This window comes from Dendropsophus ebraccatus, chromosome 1, assembly GCF_027789765.1.
Source record: "Dendropsophus ebraccatus isolate aDenEbr1 chromosome 1, aDenEbr1.pat, whole genome shotgun sequence".
In the NCBI taxonomy this organism is placed as follows: domain Eukaryota; kingdom Metazoa; phylum Chordata; class Amphibia; order Anura; family Hylidae; genus Dendropsophus; species Dendropsophus ebraccatus.
Genome location: NC_091454.1, coordinates 80,847,816 through 80,866,325, shown reverse-complemented (window position 1 = coordinate 80,866,325; position 18,510 = coordinate 80,847,816). Strand labels below are relative to the sequence as shown.

Here is an 18,510-nt window from a genome sequence, read left to right as displayed (position 1 = left end):
TGCAGATCTGCTGCAGCTCCTGTATGTGTGAACGCACTCCAAGTGTAAATTCACACAGGCGGATCCGCCGGGAGTCTCACGCACGAAATCCGCAGCTAATCCGCAATACATGTATTAATAATAAGAAAAATAATACGTGTATTGCGGATTAGCTGCGGATTTCGTGCATGAGACTCCCGGCTGATCCACCCGTGTGAATTTACCCTTAGGGTGCGTTCACATGTACAGGATCTGCAGCAGATTTGATGGCGCTGATTTGAAGTTGCAGATTTGCTTTGACTCTAATCTGGGCCATCAAATCTGCTGCATATCCTGTACGTGTGAACACACTCTAGGGTGCGTTCACACGTACAGGTTCTGCAGCAGATTTGATGGCCCAGATTCAATGCAAAGCAACTCTGGGCTATCAAATCTGCTGCGGATCTGCTGCAGATTCAAATCTGCGCCATCAAATCTGCTGCAGATCCTGTATGAGTGAACGCACCCTTAGGCTGGGTTCACACTATGTATATTTGAGGCTGTATATTTGAGGCTGTATAGCAACCAAAACAAGGAGTGGATTGAAAACACAGATGGCCGCCATTTAATGGCAAATATTTGCTGTTATTTTAAAACAACGGCTGTTATATTGAAATAATGGCAGTTATTTACCATTATATGACGGCCATCCACTCAGTTTCAACATTGTGTGAACAGATCCTTTCTGTGTTTTCAATCCACTCCTGGTTTTGGTTGTTATGAGGACCTGACAAGAGGACAAAATACAGCCTGAAATATACCTTAAAAGGCAAAAATTGGAATGGAGTGTAAAAAGGAAAGTAAGAGAATAATTCCTTTAAGAAAACATAAAGAATCATAATGCACACTGCACTATCCCCTTCGAAGCACATGTTGTATGACATTAGAAAAACATGACTGCTTTCTTCCACAATCAACACCACTCTTGTCTTGTATTGGCTCTCAGCACCAAGTATAAAAACGTATATATGAATGTACAATTAATGAACAGCCTTGAAATGTTATTAGCCTGGTGTACTAAGACTAGGTTCATACACAAAATAAAGGCAAAATATGTTCATAAATAAAAAAAACAATGGCCCAGATTTACTAATGTGTTTTAGACAGAATTTTAGCTGAAAAAGTGGCACACAGGACGTTTCTCCACATTTATTTTGCATTTTAGACACTTTCCCACCACTTTCAGATACTTTTCCTCCTGGTACAAAAAAGAGGCAGGGTTTTATGCAAAAATGGTGCGTGGTCTATTCTGCACCAAAAAATACACCTGAATCTGGCAAAAAATTCTGGTAGGCTTTAAAGGGGTACTCCGGGCAAAACATTTTTTTAAATATGTCATTATATAAGGAAAGTTATACAAATCTCTAATATACACTTATTATGGGAAATGCACATATAGTGCTATTTCCCTCAATATAGTAGATCAGGCAGGCTCACTTCCTCTAAAAAATCATGACGTCACGTCTCAAGCCGTATGTTCCGGCAGGGTCCAGCAGGGGGCGCACTATATGTAGAAGAACAGAAGTCCCAAACTACTAGTGACCACAGTTCTACAGGTTTACAGCAGTGCTTTGTTCTAATGATGCTGTTACAGCAGCTGTATTAGGCTGTTCGTTTTGGTGCAGGGGTGCGTACCTCTGCTCTGATGTTACCGCAGATCCGACGCGCCTGGTGGATGTTTTTGAGGCCCCGGTCTCAGAGAAGAATTAGGCCGCAGGCGGGATTGGTGGTCGGGATCCCCGAATTTTATCTCCTGTGCAGGAGCGCTCACCCCTCTGCATCCTGACAGATAATGACACAGAGCGCTGCAGCGGCGTCCCTGCAAGGAATGAGCAGGGAGCTTAGGTGCCATTTCCCATGTCCCTGAGCTGCTGCTGCTGCTGGAGAAGCTGACTGCTCGGTAATGACCGCTCCGTCCTGAGGGTGCAGAGAGGCGGCAGCGCTCGGTGTCATTATCTGTCAGCGCCGGCAGGTAAGAGACAGCAGCCGTGCCCGGGTCTGGCTCTCCTCCTGTAGACCTGTAGAAACTGTAGCCATAAGGGGCCAGGAAGATCACCCAGCAGCGGTGTCCCTGCACGTCCCTCTCTGCTTCCCCTGTCCTGCTTCACCACCGTGGCACATCTCCGTGCAGGGACGCTGCTGCTGGGTGTTCTTCCGGGCCCCTCTATCTCTCTCTCCTCCTTAGGGCTGGTGTCGGGGTGCGTACTTCTGCTTTGATGTTACCGGGGATGCAGAGGGGTGAGCGCTCCTGCACAGGAGATAAAATTCGGGGGTCCCGACCACCAATCCCGCCTGCGGCCTAATTCTTCTCTGAGAACGGGGCCTCAAGTACATCCACCAGGCGCGTTGGATCTGCGTTAACATCAGAGCAGAGGTACGCACCCCTGCACCAAACAAACAGCCTAATACAGCTACTGTAACAGCATCATTAGAAAAAAGCACTGCTGTAAACCTGTAGAACTGTGGTCACTAGTAGTTTGGGACTTCTGTTCTTCTACATATAGCGTGCCCCCTGCTGGACCCTGCCGGAACATACGGCTTGAGACGTGACGTCATGATTTTTTAGAGGAAGTGAGCCTGCCTGATCTACTATATTGAGGGAAATAGCACTATATGTGCATTTCCCATAATAAGTGTATATTAGAGATTTGTATAACTTTCCTTATGTAATGACATAAGTAAAAAGATTTTTTTGCCCGGAGTACCCCTTTAAGGCAAGTAATAGATGGTGTAAACTTTGCACCAAAAAAGTAGACAGTCTTTAAGTGCAACAGATTTATCAAACAGCCTGATACATCTGGCACATTTAAAGATTGTCTAGTCTAAGGCCATGTTCAGGTGCTATAAGAACAGCGGCCGTTGTTTGACAATTCCGTGTAAAACAATGGGCGCTGTTTGACATGTTCATCCGGCCAATACTACAGTATCGGCCGGATGAAAATCACTCGATTTTAATTGGAATGAGGGCACATTTTGGTGTGCCCGCCCTCCAGTTGGCCGTAGACCACAGTGTAAAGTACAGTCGGGAGCCATACTTTACACTGTGAGCACAGGCTATTTTGTATGGCCGCTGTTCATCGAACGGCAGCCATTCAAAATAGACCTGTCAATTATTTTTTGCAGCCGCAGAGAACAATGGCCGTAGTGTATACAGGATGTTGTTCCCTACACTTTCATGTAATCAATGTAACAACGGCCATTGTTTATTGTCAAAATACAGTATGTGAACGCGGCCTTAGTTTGCACTTAGACGGTTTTAGTAAATGTGGGCCAATATGTGCACAGACAGCTATTTCTCTATACACTACAACGTAGCGTATTATTGCATAACAAAAAAAAAACTATTTTTTTCCCCTTATTTTACAGCCGTATTTTGCTTTATTTTTCTGTGTGAGAACCTAGCCTCAGTCAGAGGCATGTGGTCTCTTTTACGCTTTAAACAGTGGAAAAACATATTATTAATTAAAAATGTCACTATCATTTCAGTGGAGACCTGAAATTCAGCCTGCTGTAAAGGAACAACCAGAATTAAGGTCCATATCTTCCCTGCTTGCTAGTTTAGATGCATTATCCAATAGAACTCAACAGCCAAGTTTGGAAGCAAAACATTCAACTGAAGAATCAACAGTGGTGACGGCCTTCCCAGGTTATGTTCTCCCATTGCATCACTGATTACTGATGATGAATTGCTTTACAATCATGAACTTTTTTATTATTAAGGGTGCACTATTCATTACAGTGAATCCATCACCTGAAAAAGTATTATGACTATGCAATATAAGGATACAGACAAGAGTCAAATAGGCATGGCAAGGGTCTGCGGTGCCCTATGGCCACAATGGTTCTGTGCTATAAATCCTGCCCTCTCCTTCATCCCACCAGTAAACCATTAAAGGGGTTATCCAGCGCTACAAAAACATGGCCATTTTCCCCCTACTGTTGTCTCCAGTTTGGGTGTGGTTTTGAAACTCAGTTCCATTAAAGTAAATGGAGCTTAATTGCAAACTGCACCTGAACTGGAGACAACAGTAGGGGGAAAAGTGGCCATGTTTTTTTAGCGCTGGATAACCCCTTAAGCAGTACTGTGGCACACAGCAGATCAACAGTGCATTTCCCTGGGGCTCAGTGCTATTAAAGTGATTGTAAAATCAGGTACATTCACTTAAAATGTTGCCCATAGATACGGCAGTGGCGCAGGAAAGCCAGTGCAGCTGTCGTTTTTTTTAAGAGGATCCACAGCAGATTTGAAGCTGTAGATTTGCTTTGAATCTGCTGCGGATCCTGTACATGTGAACGACCCTAATACAGATTTCCCTAGCTATAGCTACAGATCCTTTTGTGCTGTGGTGTCCCGAGGGAAGAGGGCAGAGACGTGCCAGCGAGTGGTGTGCGGGTTTTATAGAGCATGGTAGTCTCAATATACACATTTTTATATTTTTCACCGTAGGCCGAACCTTGTCTTCGCTTGAGACCGCGTGGTCACCAATCGGAAGTGGAGGCTGCCGCTGCGAGCGCCATGTGCCAGAGAGCAGTGTGCCGGTTTTATAGAGTATGAAGGTCTTAATATACGAGGTGTTTGGGGGGGGGGCTTTCCCAAATTTTTTTTTATATTTTTCGCCCTAGGCCGGACCTCATGTTTTTATTACACCGAACAACTTGCGAATGATGTACGAAGGAGCAACAATAAAAATAGGTCCAGGTCTCATTAAGCGATCAATGATTTCTCGTTCGTCGTTTAATCGTTAACTGCTATTCAACCAAACGATTATCGATTCGTTCCGAAAGATTTAACGATAATCCGTCCCGTGGAATAGGGCCCTTAGAATATTATCACTAACACTTGACTCTAGAGATAGGGTCATGCAGCCTAACAAGTTCTTGACACTAACGATTGCAATGTAGAATATCCACAGGTCTTAGAATCGTTCCTAATATTAGAAAACAGTATTTGAAAGTATTTTTTTTTCATATATAGAATACAAATCCCTATAATGTGCTTTTAAGAAGACCTTTGATACAATATAAACAATGTAAATGCTTATTCTTAAAGTGAATAACACATTCTTTTTGGGCTTTAAATGTATACAAAGATGTTTTTGTTCATTGACAGAAAGCAGAGATCATGAAAACGGTGTAACAAAAAAAGGTGTAACAGCTTGTAATTGTTATGTTCATAAAACATGACTTAGGATGTGGATTTTAAAATTTGAAATAAGTGGAAAAATTTACTAATAAGGATTACTCTGCCAAAAGAGAATAGTTTTCAATTCAACTGGTGTTAGAAAAGTTATTCAGATTTGTTAATTACTTCTATTTAAAAAAAATGCAAGTCTTCCAGTACTTACCTACTGCTGTATGCCCTGCAGGAAGTGATGTATTCTTTCCAGTCTGACACAGTGCTCTCTGCTGCCACCTCTGTCCATGAGCAGGAGCAAAACCCTAGAGAAAACCTCCTCTCCTCCTGACAGTTCCTGTCACGGACAGAGGTGGCAGCAAAGAACACAGTGTCAGACATCAGACAGGAAAGAATACACAACTTCCTGTGGGACATGCATACTGGATTAATTGATATATTTAAATAGAAGTAATTTACAAATCTGTATAACCTTCTGACACCAGTTTACTGTATTTTAAAACATTATTTTTTTGCCAGAGTACCCCTTTAATAGTTCTATTAGGCTTTAAATTTGGCGCAAAACTACTTGTTTCCCTCAATTTAACAGAACTGCATATTTATTATATAAATCCTGTCAGTATGTAATGTTTTATTGACAGATATTGCTGGAAAGATGCAGCTCTGAGATCTCCCCTGTGTTTTCTCTCCATGGTGCCTAGCTTATTTGTAATAAGTGAAATTCAGTGATAAATCTTTTCTGTAATGTCTGTGTTTTATTCTGATTCTAAAAGAAAAATACCTGAGAAAAATGTTTAACATATCCATTACGGTATTGGATTTATTTATGGCTGAGTAACTTATCAAACTAAGGGTACGTGGATACTATGGAATCGCAACGGAAAACCCATTGCAGATTTCACAGCTCGCACATGCTTGCGGACAGGTTAATTCTTTGGACGGACGGTGGAATCCGTGGAGTCTATGACATGGGCAGAGACGCGTGCAGCCGCCAGAGTTTGCGAGTGGGTGCGAGCTGCAGAGTCTGCGATGGGTTTTCTGTCGCAATTCCGTAGTGTGCACATACCCTTAGGCTGATTCTCCAATACTAGAATAGAACAACTAGGATAATATTGACCCTTAGGGGACACAGCCAGTTTTGGCATTTATGACATGGCCAAATTTTTCAAATATGACATGTGTCACTTTAATCATCAATAACTTTGTACTGCTTTTACCGATCCTTGTGATTCCCAGATTCTACTTTATGTTAGTGGTAAATTTGGGTTTATAGCTTTAGAATTTGTGAAAAATTCCAAAATGTTTTGAAAAATTTTAAGAAAATAGCATTTCTCTACATTTGAAAGTCTCTGCCAATAAGGAAAATAGTAATACTACATTAATGATTTATTAATTCATATCTATAACATGTCTACTTTATATTAACAGAATTTGGTGACACATGCTTTTACTTTAGAGCATGTTAGAGGCCGTAAATGTTTAGTATCAATTTTCTAATTTTTTATGAAAATTTCAAACTGAGAAATTCTTTAGGAACCAGTTCAGTTTTGGAGCATATTCTAGAGGCCTGTATACTAGAAACCCCCATAATTTACCCCATTTTGAAATCTTCACCCTTTTAAGTATTCAAATTTACATTCATACAGTTTTTTTTAACCCTTTGGGCATTTCACAGGAAAAACTGCAATGTGAGAGTGAAAAGTTCAAATTTGCATTTCCTTTGCAGAGATTTCAATTGTAATCCTATGTATTTTTTACCATACCAATTACCGTTACCGTTCCACCAATGCCAGCAATTGCTCATGCTGGACCCCCTTTGGGGATCCAGAGGCAGTTACACGGTTCCCGGTCACTGTTTGTGTACACAGTGAGCATCTGAAGCAGGTCAGTTATAGTACATCCTTGTGCTGAAACTAACCTCCTACAAGGACATACTATAACCGACTGTTGCAGCTAGGCGTTAAAGAGACATGGATAGTGGTGGGATTCATTTATTACTGATCAAGCCAATTTGGGCTAAACTGTTTTCTTCATATTTTTCATTATTACCTTATAAGAGCTTTATAAGGGGTTGTTTTTTTGTGGCGCAATTTTGGTGGGGGGGTATTGAATTTTTTGGGGAACATAAATGGAGGTCAATGGAGGATCGGAGGTTGCATGAGTGACGGTAGTTAGATATCAAGTCAGAGATACACAGAGGGAACAGGTTGTGGACGACCTTGTACATCATGGTTAGCAATTTAAACTGAGTAAGTTGGGAATTGGGAGTCAGTGAAGGAACTGTCAGAGGAGAGAGGCAGAGAAAGGGGAAAGGTCGATTAGTCAGGCAGTAGAGTTGAGGATAGACCGGAAGGGTGCAAAGGTGTTAGATGGAAGGCCCGAGAGGAGGATGTTGTAATAGTCCAAGTTTCAATAGATATAATTATAGCAAGTAACAGAGTCAGAATTGAGAAAAGCGGAGATTCTAAAAATTAGGTGATCAGGGTCTGAATGTGGGGGTTAAATTGCAAGACCCTAGACAGCGGACTCAAAGTATAGGAGGCAGAGTGTAGCCATTGATGATAAGATAGGGAGATGGAGCGAGATGGAAAAAGATGATTAATTCGGTTTTGTCCATGTTGGGTTTACAAAGTGGGAGGAGAAGAAGGAAGATCTAGCAGATAAATAATGTGGGATCCTGGATAGTAGAGAGTTGACATGTAGATTTGAGTGTTGTCGGCATAGAAATGGTACTTAAAGCTATGGTATTCTATGATGTGTCCCAAGCCAAAAGTATAGATGAAAAAGAGAAATCAATGTTATACATATGGCTGAGATCAAAACTGCGGTCCATGCTCCTTTCCTGCTAAAACTTGGTCTCTTGTCTGTTAAAGACAAAAACACACAAACACAAAAAACACACACAAAAAAATACAGGAAGTGTGCACATCCACATTTAGTTGCCAAGAATCCTGGGGTTGCTCGCATTGTATGATCAGCTCTCCTTTCACACAGCACCCAAACCTCTATAACCACACAGTGACATTATACTGACTGAATTGTTGTGTAGCAAAAAGTATTGTCTTCAGGTAAGCATGCATAGTTGATTATATTATAAACTTTTGCTAATTATATTATTAACCCCTTAAGGTCAAAGCCAATTTTCGTTTTTTGTGCTTTTGCTTTTTCCACTTTTAAAAGGCAATAGCACTTGCATTTTTTCACCTAGAGACCCACATAAGCCCTTATTTTTTTCAACACCAATTGTACCTTGCATTGACAGACTTTATTTCCCCATAAAAAGTAAGCGAAACCGGAAAAAAATAATTTGCGCTGACAAATTGAAAAAAAAAAAAAAAGGAATTTGTTTAATTTCAGTGAGTTTCGTGTTTACGCTATTCACTCTATGGTAAAAATGGCATGTTATCTATGTTCCTCACATCAGTATGATTACAATGATATGTAACTTGTATGACTTTTATTTTATTTGTTAGCTTTTAAAAAATGAAAACCTTTTTAAAAAATACTAAATGTGTTTAAAATTGCTCTATTCCCATCCCTATAATGCTTTTATTTTTTGGTCTATGGGGCTATGTGAGGTGTAATTTTTTGTGCCATGATCTGTGCTTTCTATTGGTACCTTGTTTGATCAGGAATGTGATAATTTAATAGTTTGGGCAATTACGCATGTGACAATACCAAATATGTTTGTTTATTTGTTTATTTATTTATATTTATAAAATGGGAAAGGGGGGTGACTTGGAGGGGAGGGGATTTTTTATTAATAAAAAAACATTTTTACTTTTTTTTTTTACTTTAACTAGAAGTCCCCCTGGATCCTGGCCGGGATCCCATAGAACAACAGGCATTGTTCCACCGCTGTAAGAGTACGGCCGTTGTTGCCATCGGCAACAACGGCCGTACTTTTACGTAGTGTGAACATAGCCTAAATGAACAAACTTCAATTTTAAGTCGACACATCTTATCATCCCTATACTCCAGAACTTTTTGTGTGCTTGACGTCCTCTGTCAGTTTGTATGTAAAAACAGGCAAGGAATAAAATAGTCTGGTTCTGTATGGGACAACATCCGAGGGGTAATTTTAGAATCTGGTTTAACCACCTTAGTTTGGTATGACCAATTATCTTCCCTCTCAGGACAACTTATATCAAAATTATTCCTATAGTACCTTTTGGGGTAGCAAGCTATTGCCCACTGTCATGGGTCAGGCAATATTCAGAAAGTACAGAATATAGGAATGACAAGGCATGAAGATTTATGTAAAAATTTTAGTTTATTTGTTGACAAGAAAAACAAAGTAAACATTTGACAGAAACACATGTATATATATTTTTTTATAAGAAGTAAAGAATTAGTTTTCATTACTTAATTGTTCCTCTATCGTCCTCTCCTCCCTGCTATACTAGTATACTGTTCATTTGCAAAGAATATCACAGAATTGTATATATTTTTCTTGTAGATCATGAACTTGCTCTAAGTTACAAGAAAAACATCCTGAAAGAAGGATGTAGAGGTTATCCAAGCCCTGAGCAGTGTGTCCTGCAAATAGTGAATGTATTTTTAAAGGTATTACAACTGTTATATTTTCAGTTATGTAGCAGCTGGAACTTCTCTTCCAGTCTTTAAACCCATGTGACTTGGTTTTACTTACTTTACAAACTTATCTCTCAGTTTGAGCGAGGGATTAAAATAAATAAATAATAATAATAATTATATATATATATATATATATATATATATATATATACTGTACATATACACACACACACACACATATATATATATATATATATATATATATATACTTTGTTGAGTCATTGGCATTGTGTTTATGATGCATTTAATTTCCACCTATTTTGGTTATAAAATATATTAATATATTTCTCTTCTAAAAATTAAAAAAAAAATCGTTGTAATGGTTTAAAATGCTAATTTTTTATAAAGTGTACAATAATTTGAGGACTCATCAATATTAATTTCTGTTTAGGGGCATAGTGCTCTCAGCTCCGCCTGCAGGCAAATGAAGACATTTAGCCATGCATGAAAATCAAATGCACTGAATTGAAATTGTGTTAAACTCAGTGGCTTCTATAAATAACCTCAGCTTTGGCACACAGAACAGATTTTATTTTGTAGACAGAAAACAATGACGATGAAGAAAGCACATAGAGTGGTTAAGTAATCGGTGATAGATCTATATTTCCTATATTAAAAAATAACAGTTAATAATATGTTAAGCAAATGTATAAAAATTTTTATTATCTTAACCTTCACTATAATATGTAGATAGAAAACAATGTTGAATAAATGTCAAACCATCATAGCTTTATAGGCGCTGTACTCTTCCACATAACTTTTCAATGTAACATTCTAAAATAATCTCATTAGACTGGGTTCACTTACTGTAAAATACATAAAAAAAAGTTGCCAGAAAATAAGTATAAAAGTGAAGGATTACTTTAATCTAGTAATGTATTCTTAAAAAACAGCTGTCAATGTACACACTGTAAAAATTGTGTAAATTCAAAGTTTGAATTACACCGTTTTTAGGCAATGTGTCCACTAATACGGATCATGTGATCTGCAGATAAGCAGGCTTCCCGTTATCTCACAATGACTTTGCTTGTCATGTGACCCGTTGATGTGCGGGCTTTTGCGCAGATGTTAACATTCAATTTGTGAGTAATATGCAAGAGTATTACATATTTAATTAAAACAATGTATGTGCCAATTGCTTTTATTGTACGTTGTATATAAATCAGGGAAGTAGCCAAGATTCATGGGACCCCATCACAAAAAACTGTGCAGTGCCCTATAATTCCTGTATGGCTTTATTAACAACGCTCACAGTTAAAGGCCAAGGGACCTACGGGCCCCTCTTAGTGCATGGACCCTGTAGCAGTAGCATGGTCTGCCTTTAGGGTAGCTACACCATTGATATAAGTACTGTCTGTTTTTCTTTTCCATCATCAACTCTGAGGATGCAAACTATTTTGAATCTAATAACGTGCTATATTAAAATTAATGGAGAAACAGCTGTCTGGGTTTTTTCCCCTATGAAATTCAACGGGAAACTTGTGTTTTTCTATCATTTTAATTTACTTGAATTCGTTTAATTTTACATTTACAACTAGAACACTAGAAAAAAAGAAAAATAAAGAGGGCACTCATCATGTAATATCTTTGTTTCTTGTCTTGTTCACATAAGCATGTCTGCCGCGTGGCTGGCGGGGGCACCTGGTACAAGATGAACTGAAGAATTATAGCTGTTTTGCACAACTCCTGTGCTTCTACTGTATGAGTGCCCTCTTGATTTTTCTTTTTTCTTTGATCGTGATTACCTACTTCATATACGAGAGTGAGTACCCCATCACATCTGACTTACCCACCATAGTTCATATTTACAGGTAGTGCCGGTCTCTTTTTCTCTTTGACTGTTATGGAATAAACAGTTAAAATAAAAGTGCTAGGGACTTCTTTTGGGAGAATTATGTGCTAAAAAAAATCCTTATTTTTGCCTCCATCTACTAAGGGCTGTTCTAAACAAGTAGGCAGGTTCCATTTTGCCAAGAGACAATAAAATAGCTAAAAAACATAAAAAAAAAATAAGAGCTTTTTTTTTTTTTAAAGGTTTAACCCTTTGAGGACCAGGCCCAAAATGACCCAGTGGACCGCGCAAATTTTGATCTTAGTGTTTTCGTTTTTCCCTCCTCCCCTTCTAAGAGCTCTAGCACTTTCAGTTTTCTATCCACAGGGCCATGTAAGTGCTTGTTTTTTACAGGAATAGTTGTACTTTGTAATGGCGTCATTCATTTTACCATAACATGTATGATTGAATCCCAAATATATTTTTTATGAAAATATAAATAGGTGAAATCGTAAAAAAGACTGCAATATGGTAACATTTGGGGGGTTCCTGTGTCTACGTAATGCACTATACGGTAAAAGCGACATAATACTATTACTCTATAGGTCAGTCCGAACACAACCATATGCAGGTTACACAGATTATCTAATGTTATATATATTTTTTTTTATGAAATCCTTTTTTTTGACAATTAATTATTAATAAAATGGGCCTATTGTGACGCTTATAACGGTTTTATTTTTTCACCTACGGGGCTGTATGGGGTGTCATTTTTTCCACCATGATCTCTAGTTTTTATTAATACCATATTTGTGAAGAGCGGACGTTTTGATCACTTTTTATAGATTTTTTTTAATACATAATGTAACATAAAATCGGTAATCCGCGCACTTTTTCCCCTCTTTTCGGAATGATCGGACAATTACGCATGCTACGGTATATTATATATTTATCTATTTATTTATTTTTATATGTTTTATTTATATAATAGGATAGGGGGGGTTATTTCAACTTTTATTGGGGGAGGGGTTTTGGGGTAGTGTAATAGTGTTTTGAACTTTCTTTTTTAAGTCCCTTTGGGGGACCTTTACATACACTAGTTTGATTGCTCACACTGTACAATGCTATGCCATAGGCATAGCATTGATCAGTGTTATCGGCGATCTGCTCATTGAGCCTGCCTGTGCAGGCTCAGTGTAGCAGATCGCCGATCGGACCGCACGGAGGCAGGTGAGAGACCTCTGGCGGTCCGCTTCAACGATCGGGACCCCCGCAGTCACACTGCGGGGGTCCCGATCGGTAAGTGACAGGGGACTGCGCGATCGCTGCAGCGTGTCATTACCAGTGAGGTCCCGGCTGCTCACTGCAGCCGGCCCCCACCTCCTATGAAGCACGCTCCGCTCCGGAGCGCGCTTCATAGCGGGAGAACCACCCAGGACGTACAGTTACGTCCAGGGTCGTCTGGTGACAGACTTCCATGACGTAACTCTACGTCCTGGGTCGTCTAGGGGTTAAAGGCCCAAATGAAAAAAGTCTTAAACTAGGCTTCAAAAACTGTGTGTAATGGAGCCTACACTTTATACTACAGTTAACCGAACTCGCCCCTGGAGGCAGGTTCAGCCACCAGTGTATGGGGAAGCCCAGTCTTCACTGAAGAATAATGTCAGTGAAAATAGGGGTTGGACGTGTTGTATTTTCACTGCCCAATCCCTTTGTTCTCAGAGAGATAAGCCAGCACCAGCACTGTGACACTGGTTCTTAATCTCTACTAAATGTTACACCTGAAAAGGAGGGTTTTTATGGACATGTGTAGGGTAAGTATGCACTGTACATAAAGAATACAGCTTTTAGATTAGAGATCACACTTAACACACATTTATTTTTTCTTCTTAGGAGGCGTCTAAAGACACTATTCCAAAAATATCCAAGCTAAAAGATTTGGTGCATTGTAGTGTCATATGCTCTCTGGTTAACTATTTTCTTCCACAAACATTTGCCATACAAGTTATCTTGGATGACAGGTAAATACATTATAGGGGCCCTATTGACATGACAAGAAACACATGCTACATTCATGGCAGGCTGGAGTTGCTGACAGCACTGACAGCAGATCTTGGGAAACACTGTGTGCAAAGCTGGTTTATTTACATGCATTCTACAGTAAGATGTGATAAGTGTATTACAGTCTATATTCATACCTTACGCCTTTACAGACTTGTATGCAGAGATACTATGCACATTACAACCTGACAATTTCAGCTCAAGTAATAGAAGACTGCAGAATGCCATTACTTGACCTGTTATGTTTACAACTTTTAGTTTGTAAGGCTATGTTCACACTACGTAAGTTTTATATTACTCACAGCCGTTTATGCCGATTTGCGACAACAGCCGTGATTAATATGAAACTTACATTGTGCTGCCGTCTATTGAATCACAGACACATAGTATAGTCTCCGGCCGGGATCGCTAGGGGCCACGCAAAAACTGACATGTCAGTTTTCTGCGGCTGCTATTCATTGAATAGTGGCTGCAGAGAACCTGTCAGTTCCCACAATAGAGCGTGCGGCTCAGGCCGCACGCTCCATTGTGTGCAGTGGTGAATTCACATGCGGATGGTTCTGCAGTACCAGCTGTGATGATCTTCAGTAACAAAGAGGGTCACAGAACAGCCAGTGTTAACATGGCCTAAAAGTGTGAGATTTTCTTGTAGTAAGACAATTTTTTGTATTCATAATGCAGGTGGGCAGTGAATGTGGCCCTGAAGACTCTTGAGAGGCTTCTGTTTATAACGTCTTCTTTCTCTTGTGATGACCTACTTCAAGTAAGAATTGTATTTACTGTCTAAATGTAATTAACCAGTTTACTCCTAACTACATTAGTTTTTTTAAAACCAAAAAATATACTGCTTTTGTTTAAAGCCAAAATACATAAAGTAACAGACTGCTGCTCAGCTGCCTTGCAGTATAGTCTGGATCACCGCCTTAAGCTATTTTCTGTCTGTATTGCCTGGGCCACCCACTTATAGTTTTATCTTGTATGTTTGCCTGAACCGCATCTCAAAGAAAGAAAAGTTGGTAAACTTGGATGTGTACCACATACATAAAAGAGTACAAATGTGCTGCTTTTTGTGTAAAATAACTTGCATCCCTGTATAGTTTTTCTTCTTCTTGGATCTGTTCACTTCCCGCCTTCCTATTTGAACTGTGACCCTGCTGTTCCTGCGTAACAGTGCACACACTTTTCCACAATCCCTCTTTTTTGCACGTACAGTGAAGACCAACTTCCAGTACTCATAGGACACATCATAAGGGTACAGCCATCTTCAATAAACCCTAGCTTAACTTTGGATCTAATGACCCAAATTCACAGAGAATTATGATAGTTTTTAAGGGTGCAGAAGTGCACAGTAATTATGCTCATGTTAAAATGGCCTTGTGATGCATAAGATCCTTTAAGAGCTCATGTGCTACATAAGTGCTGCGTTCACACTACGTATATTTCAGTCAGTATATGTATATTTCAGTCAGTATATTTCAGTCAGTATTGCAACCAAAACCAGGAGTGGATTAAAAACACAGAAAGGATCTGTTCACACAATGTTGAAATTGAGTGGATGGCCGCCATTTAATGGCAAATATTTGCAGTTATTTTAAAATAAAGGCTGTTATATTGAAATAATGGCAGTTATTTACTGTTATATGGCGGCCATCCACTCAATTTCAACATTGTGTGAACAGATCCTTTATGACTGAAATATACTGACTGAAATATACGTAATGTGAACCCAGGTAGATTTACATGCGGTGCAGATCCGCTGTAAGGGTAAATTTACTCGGGCGAGTCTCACGCACGAAATCCGCAGCTAATCCGCAATACACGTATTAATAATAATAAGAATAACACATGTATTGCAGATTAGCTGCGGATTTTGTGCGTGAGACTCCCGGCGGATCCGCCCGTGTGAATTTACCCTAAGAATTCACAGTTTGTACTGTGGCAGATCTAAATCCAACACTGCATTAAAATGCACATGCTGCTGTAGCAGTGGATTCACTTCAGTCGAATCTGAGACGTAAACTTACGCCATCTTTAAATCCACACCTACATTCAATTGCAAAGGGTGAAATCAATAGCAAAAATCAGTGACATATAGGGCTGGCTGCAGAATCCACTTCTTTACAAATCATTATCTCACTGTGAAAATAAACTGGTAGATTCCGTTCTTTTGTATTTTTGTATTTTTCTATTATTGCTACATTGCCTCACTAATGTTTTAACAAAGTCTCCACTAGGACCCAAGGAAAGCAATGCATTATATAATGTTATCTCACTTTGACCTACACAGAGAGTGACATATACAACAGGGTAGAAATCTCTTTCGGCAACTATAGAAGCCATGCAATGTTTTAAGTGCCTGCAGCTGGGTTTCCCTGGTTACCTGCTCGACTTCTCTAGATTACATTATTGCTCAAAGCTAGGAGTTTCCTTCTGTTATAATTAACCATTTTAGTTCTGAATCCCAGATATAGATAGATACACCCAGAAATGTAGTTTATTTTATTGAAGAGCAAATACATTTTGACAAATGCTTCATAGAGAGAGTCAAACCGAGAGGATAAAATATCAGTACTCACCCCAAGGCATAGATAAATCAAACTTCTTTATTGTTCCATAAAACATGTGCAGCGCAAACTGTGACCAATGCTGGGGCCCTTCAGCCGTGGGAAACCATAAAGAAGTGTGATTGACCTATGTCTTGTGGTGAGTGCCACTATATTATTCTCTCGGTTGGACTATGTAGGACCTCTTTTTACTGTGTTTGGCACAGCCCCCTGGTTCTGCCATGTGCATGAGCCCCAAGGCTAAGTTCACAGAGTTGTCTTTGCTGCAGATAATTGTGCTGTAAATTAAAGCCCAATTGCACATGTCAATGTGACCTGGCTTTATCACAGGGATAGCGTATAAATCTAACCTTACAGTTTATATTTTTTTTAGATGGACCTCTTTAGTAGAATACAATTGAATACAGTTGTATCATGTTGTGTAAAGGTTGTCACATACCATTAATATCTGATGGTTAAACAATCATTTGGCCATCAGTTATATCTCTCGTACAGCTGCCATTATCTATACACTGCAATGTTTGGCATAGCCGAGCATTCCCCTGCTGTCTCTGGGGAGGGAAGGGGTTAAGCAATAGCTAGAGCTCTCTTCCAGAACAAGGGGGTCAGACTGTGATTTTCCATTATGCCCGACCCCTATCTTCACCGACATCATCTGTCGTTGGATGGTCAGGAAAGCCCCATACACCTGGCCGGACCCGCCATAAATGGATCCAAAAGTACAAAAGTATAAGGTGTATAGGGACGTTAAGATGTGACAATGGATTTGCAGTGGATCTCACCCTTTGTATTGCAGATGGTAAAATCTGCAGAAAAAAATTGCGCAATTTCATTGGCAAATCTTAGGGCATGTTACACATTTTAGTAACATGCCACAGGTTTGCCACAGCACTCGGCTTTTTCTGGTGGCTCCATAGAGAATGAAGAGCTGCAGGTCACGTGCCAACCCGCAACTCTATTCAAAACAAAGGAACCGAGGGTCTCTCACTTGTCCTCTATACTGTGCATAGGGGACAAGTAAGTTTTAATTGTACACTAGCCAAGCACCATGTAGAGCCATGCTATTGAAGTCTAAGAACTGCTCATCTATACTTGAATGCATCTGTTTGTATTAGATTTTCTTCAGTGGATATGTCCGTTCCTGGATTTGGCTCAGAAACAGAAATGCTAAATGACGATCATATCTGCACTGTGTTAAAGTTGCCTGATGACATTTAGGACCCAGTTGCATTAGTCCATCATATACACAACCACCAGCCAATTTTCTTCATTTCTATACTATCTTCAATTCAATGTTTCTTATTAAAATTCTGCTCTAAATTCAATCCAGGGTAACCTCCAGGCTGTGTGTGCCTATGTGTGTTTTATCTGCATGGCTGGTTTTAAGTACAAGCAAAGCAGGAGTGTTGTTAATTATCATGTAAGTATACAAAATAAATGGGAAATATATCTTGATCCAATGGATAAACAATGTTACATGACAGAATGTTCTACACTAATGCAGTAGATGCCATTTATTACATATTAAAGTGGTTACCCTCATAAAGCTACTACTAAAATTATTAGCAATAAGAACAACGATCATTCATCTATGGTTATAATTCTCATCTGCATTTTGAAAGTAATTACTGAGTATTTGAAGATATAAAATGTTAAACTCTTGAAGGAGCTATCTGCCTTGAAGAATTAGAGGTCTCCAAATGATGAGCTTATAATAGGATCTGCCACGAAGGGGGAATCTGACAACACATTTGCATATCCTATGCAATGCAAGCCTTGAAAAATATATGCATTATCAGTTGGTCATTGAGATCATTGTAACCACAGGCAATGTATGCTTTCTCTATATCATTCTACATGTAGCAACTGTAATAAAGATAAAAACAGCACCTTTGGTTGTAACATAAATTGTCAGGGTTTGTCAAAATATTAAAGGGAACCTGTCATATTGAAATTGAAAAAAAAAAAAACAGACTGTAACAGGTGTTCAATAGTATGTTAGGTATGCCTCACAGTGGGGCAAGTCCCAGGTCTGTATTTAAAGTGATGTTAAAGGGGTAGTGCGGCGGTAAAAAATTATTCACAGAATAACACACATTACAAAGTTATACAACTTTGTAATGTATGTTATGTCTGTGAATGGCCCCCTTCCCGTGTCCCACCACCCCCACCCGTGTACCCGGAAGTGTAGTGCTTTATACATACCCGATCCGTGCCGACACGCGTCCGCCATCTTGTGCCAAACGTCATCTTCGGCCGGCCAGCCCGAACACCTTCGATCTTCCTGAGTGCCGGCCGCATCATCAGCTGCTCAGCCGCGATTGGCTGAGCATAACTGTGCTCGGCCAATCGCGGCTCAGCGGCTA

At 39.6% G+C, this 18,510-nt stretch overlaps 1 protein-coding gene across 5 annotated transcripts in view; it reads left to right on the top strand.

Moving 5' to 3' along the window:
• LOC138774771 (uncharacterized) overlaps nt 1-18,510 on the top strand; it is a 90,434-nt gene that overhangs the window by 21,346 nt on the left and 50,578 nt on the right. For 3 of the 5 annotated variants that reach the window (XM_069955695.1, XM_069955693.1, XM_069955707.1), the window contains exons 4-8: nt 3,505-3,664; nt 9,612-9,718; nt 13,413-13,540; nt 14,262-14,343; nt 17,475-17,564. In XM_069955695.1, the coding sequence (XP_069811796.1) occupies nt 3,505-3,664; nt 9,612-9,718; nt 13,413-13,540; nt 14,262-14,343; nt 17,475-17,564 (567 nt within the window). The remainder of the gene's footprint in view (nt 1-3,504; nt 3,665-9,611; nt 9,719-13,412; nt 13,541-14,261; nt 14,344-17,474; nt 17,565-18,510) is intronic. The other 2 variants (XM_069955701.1, XM_069955711.1) reach the window with 2 other exon arrangements.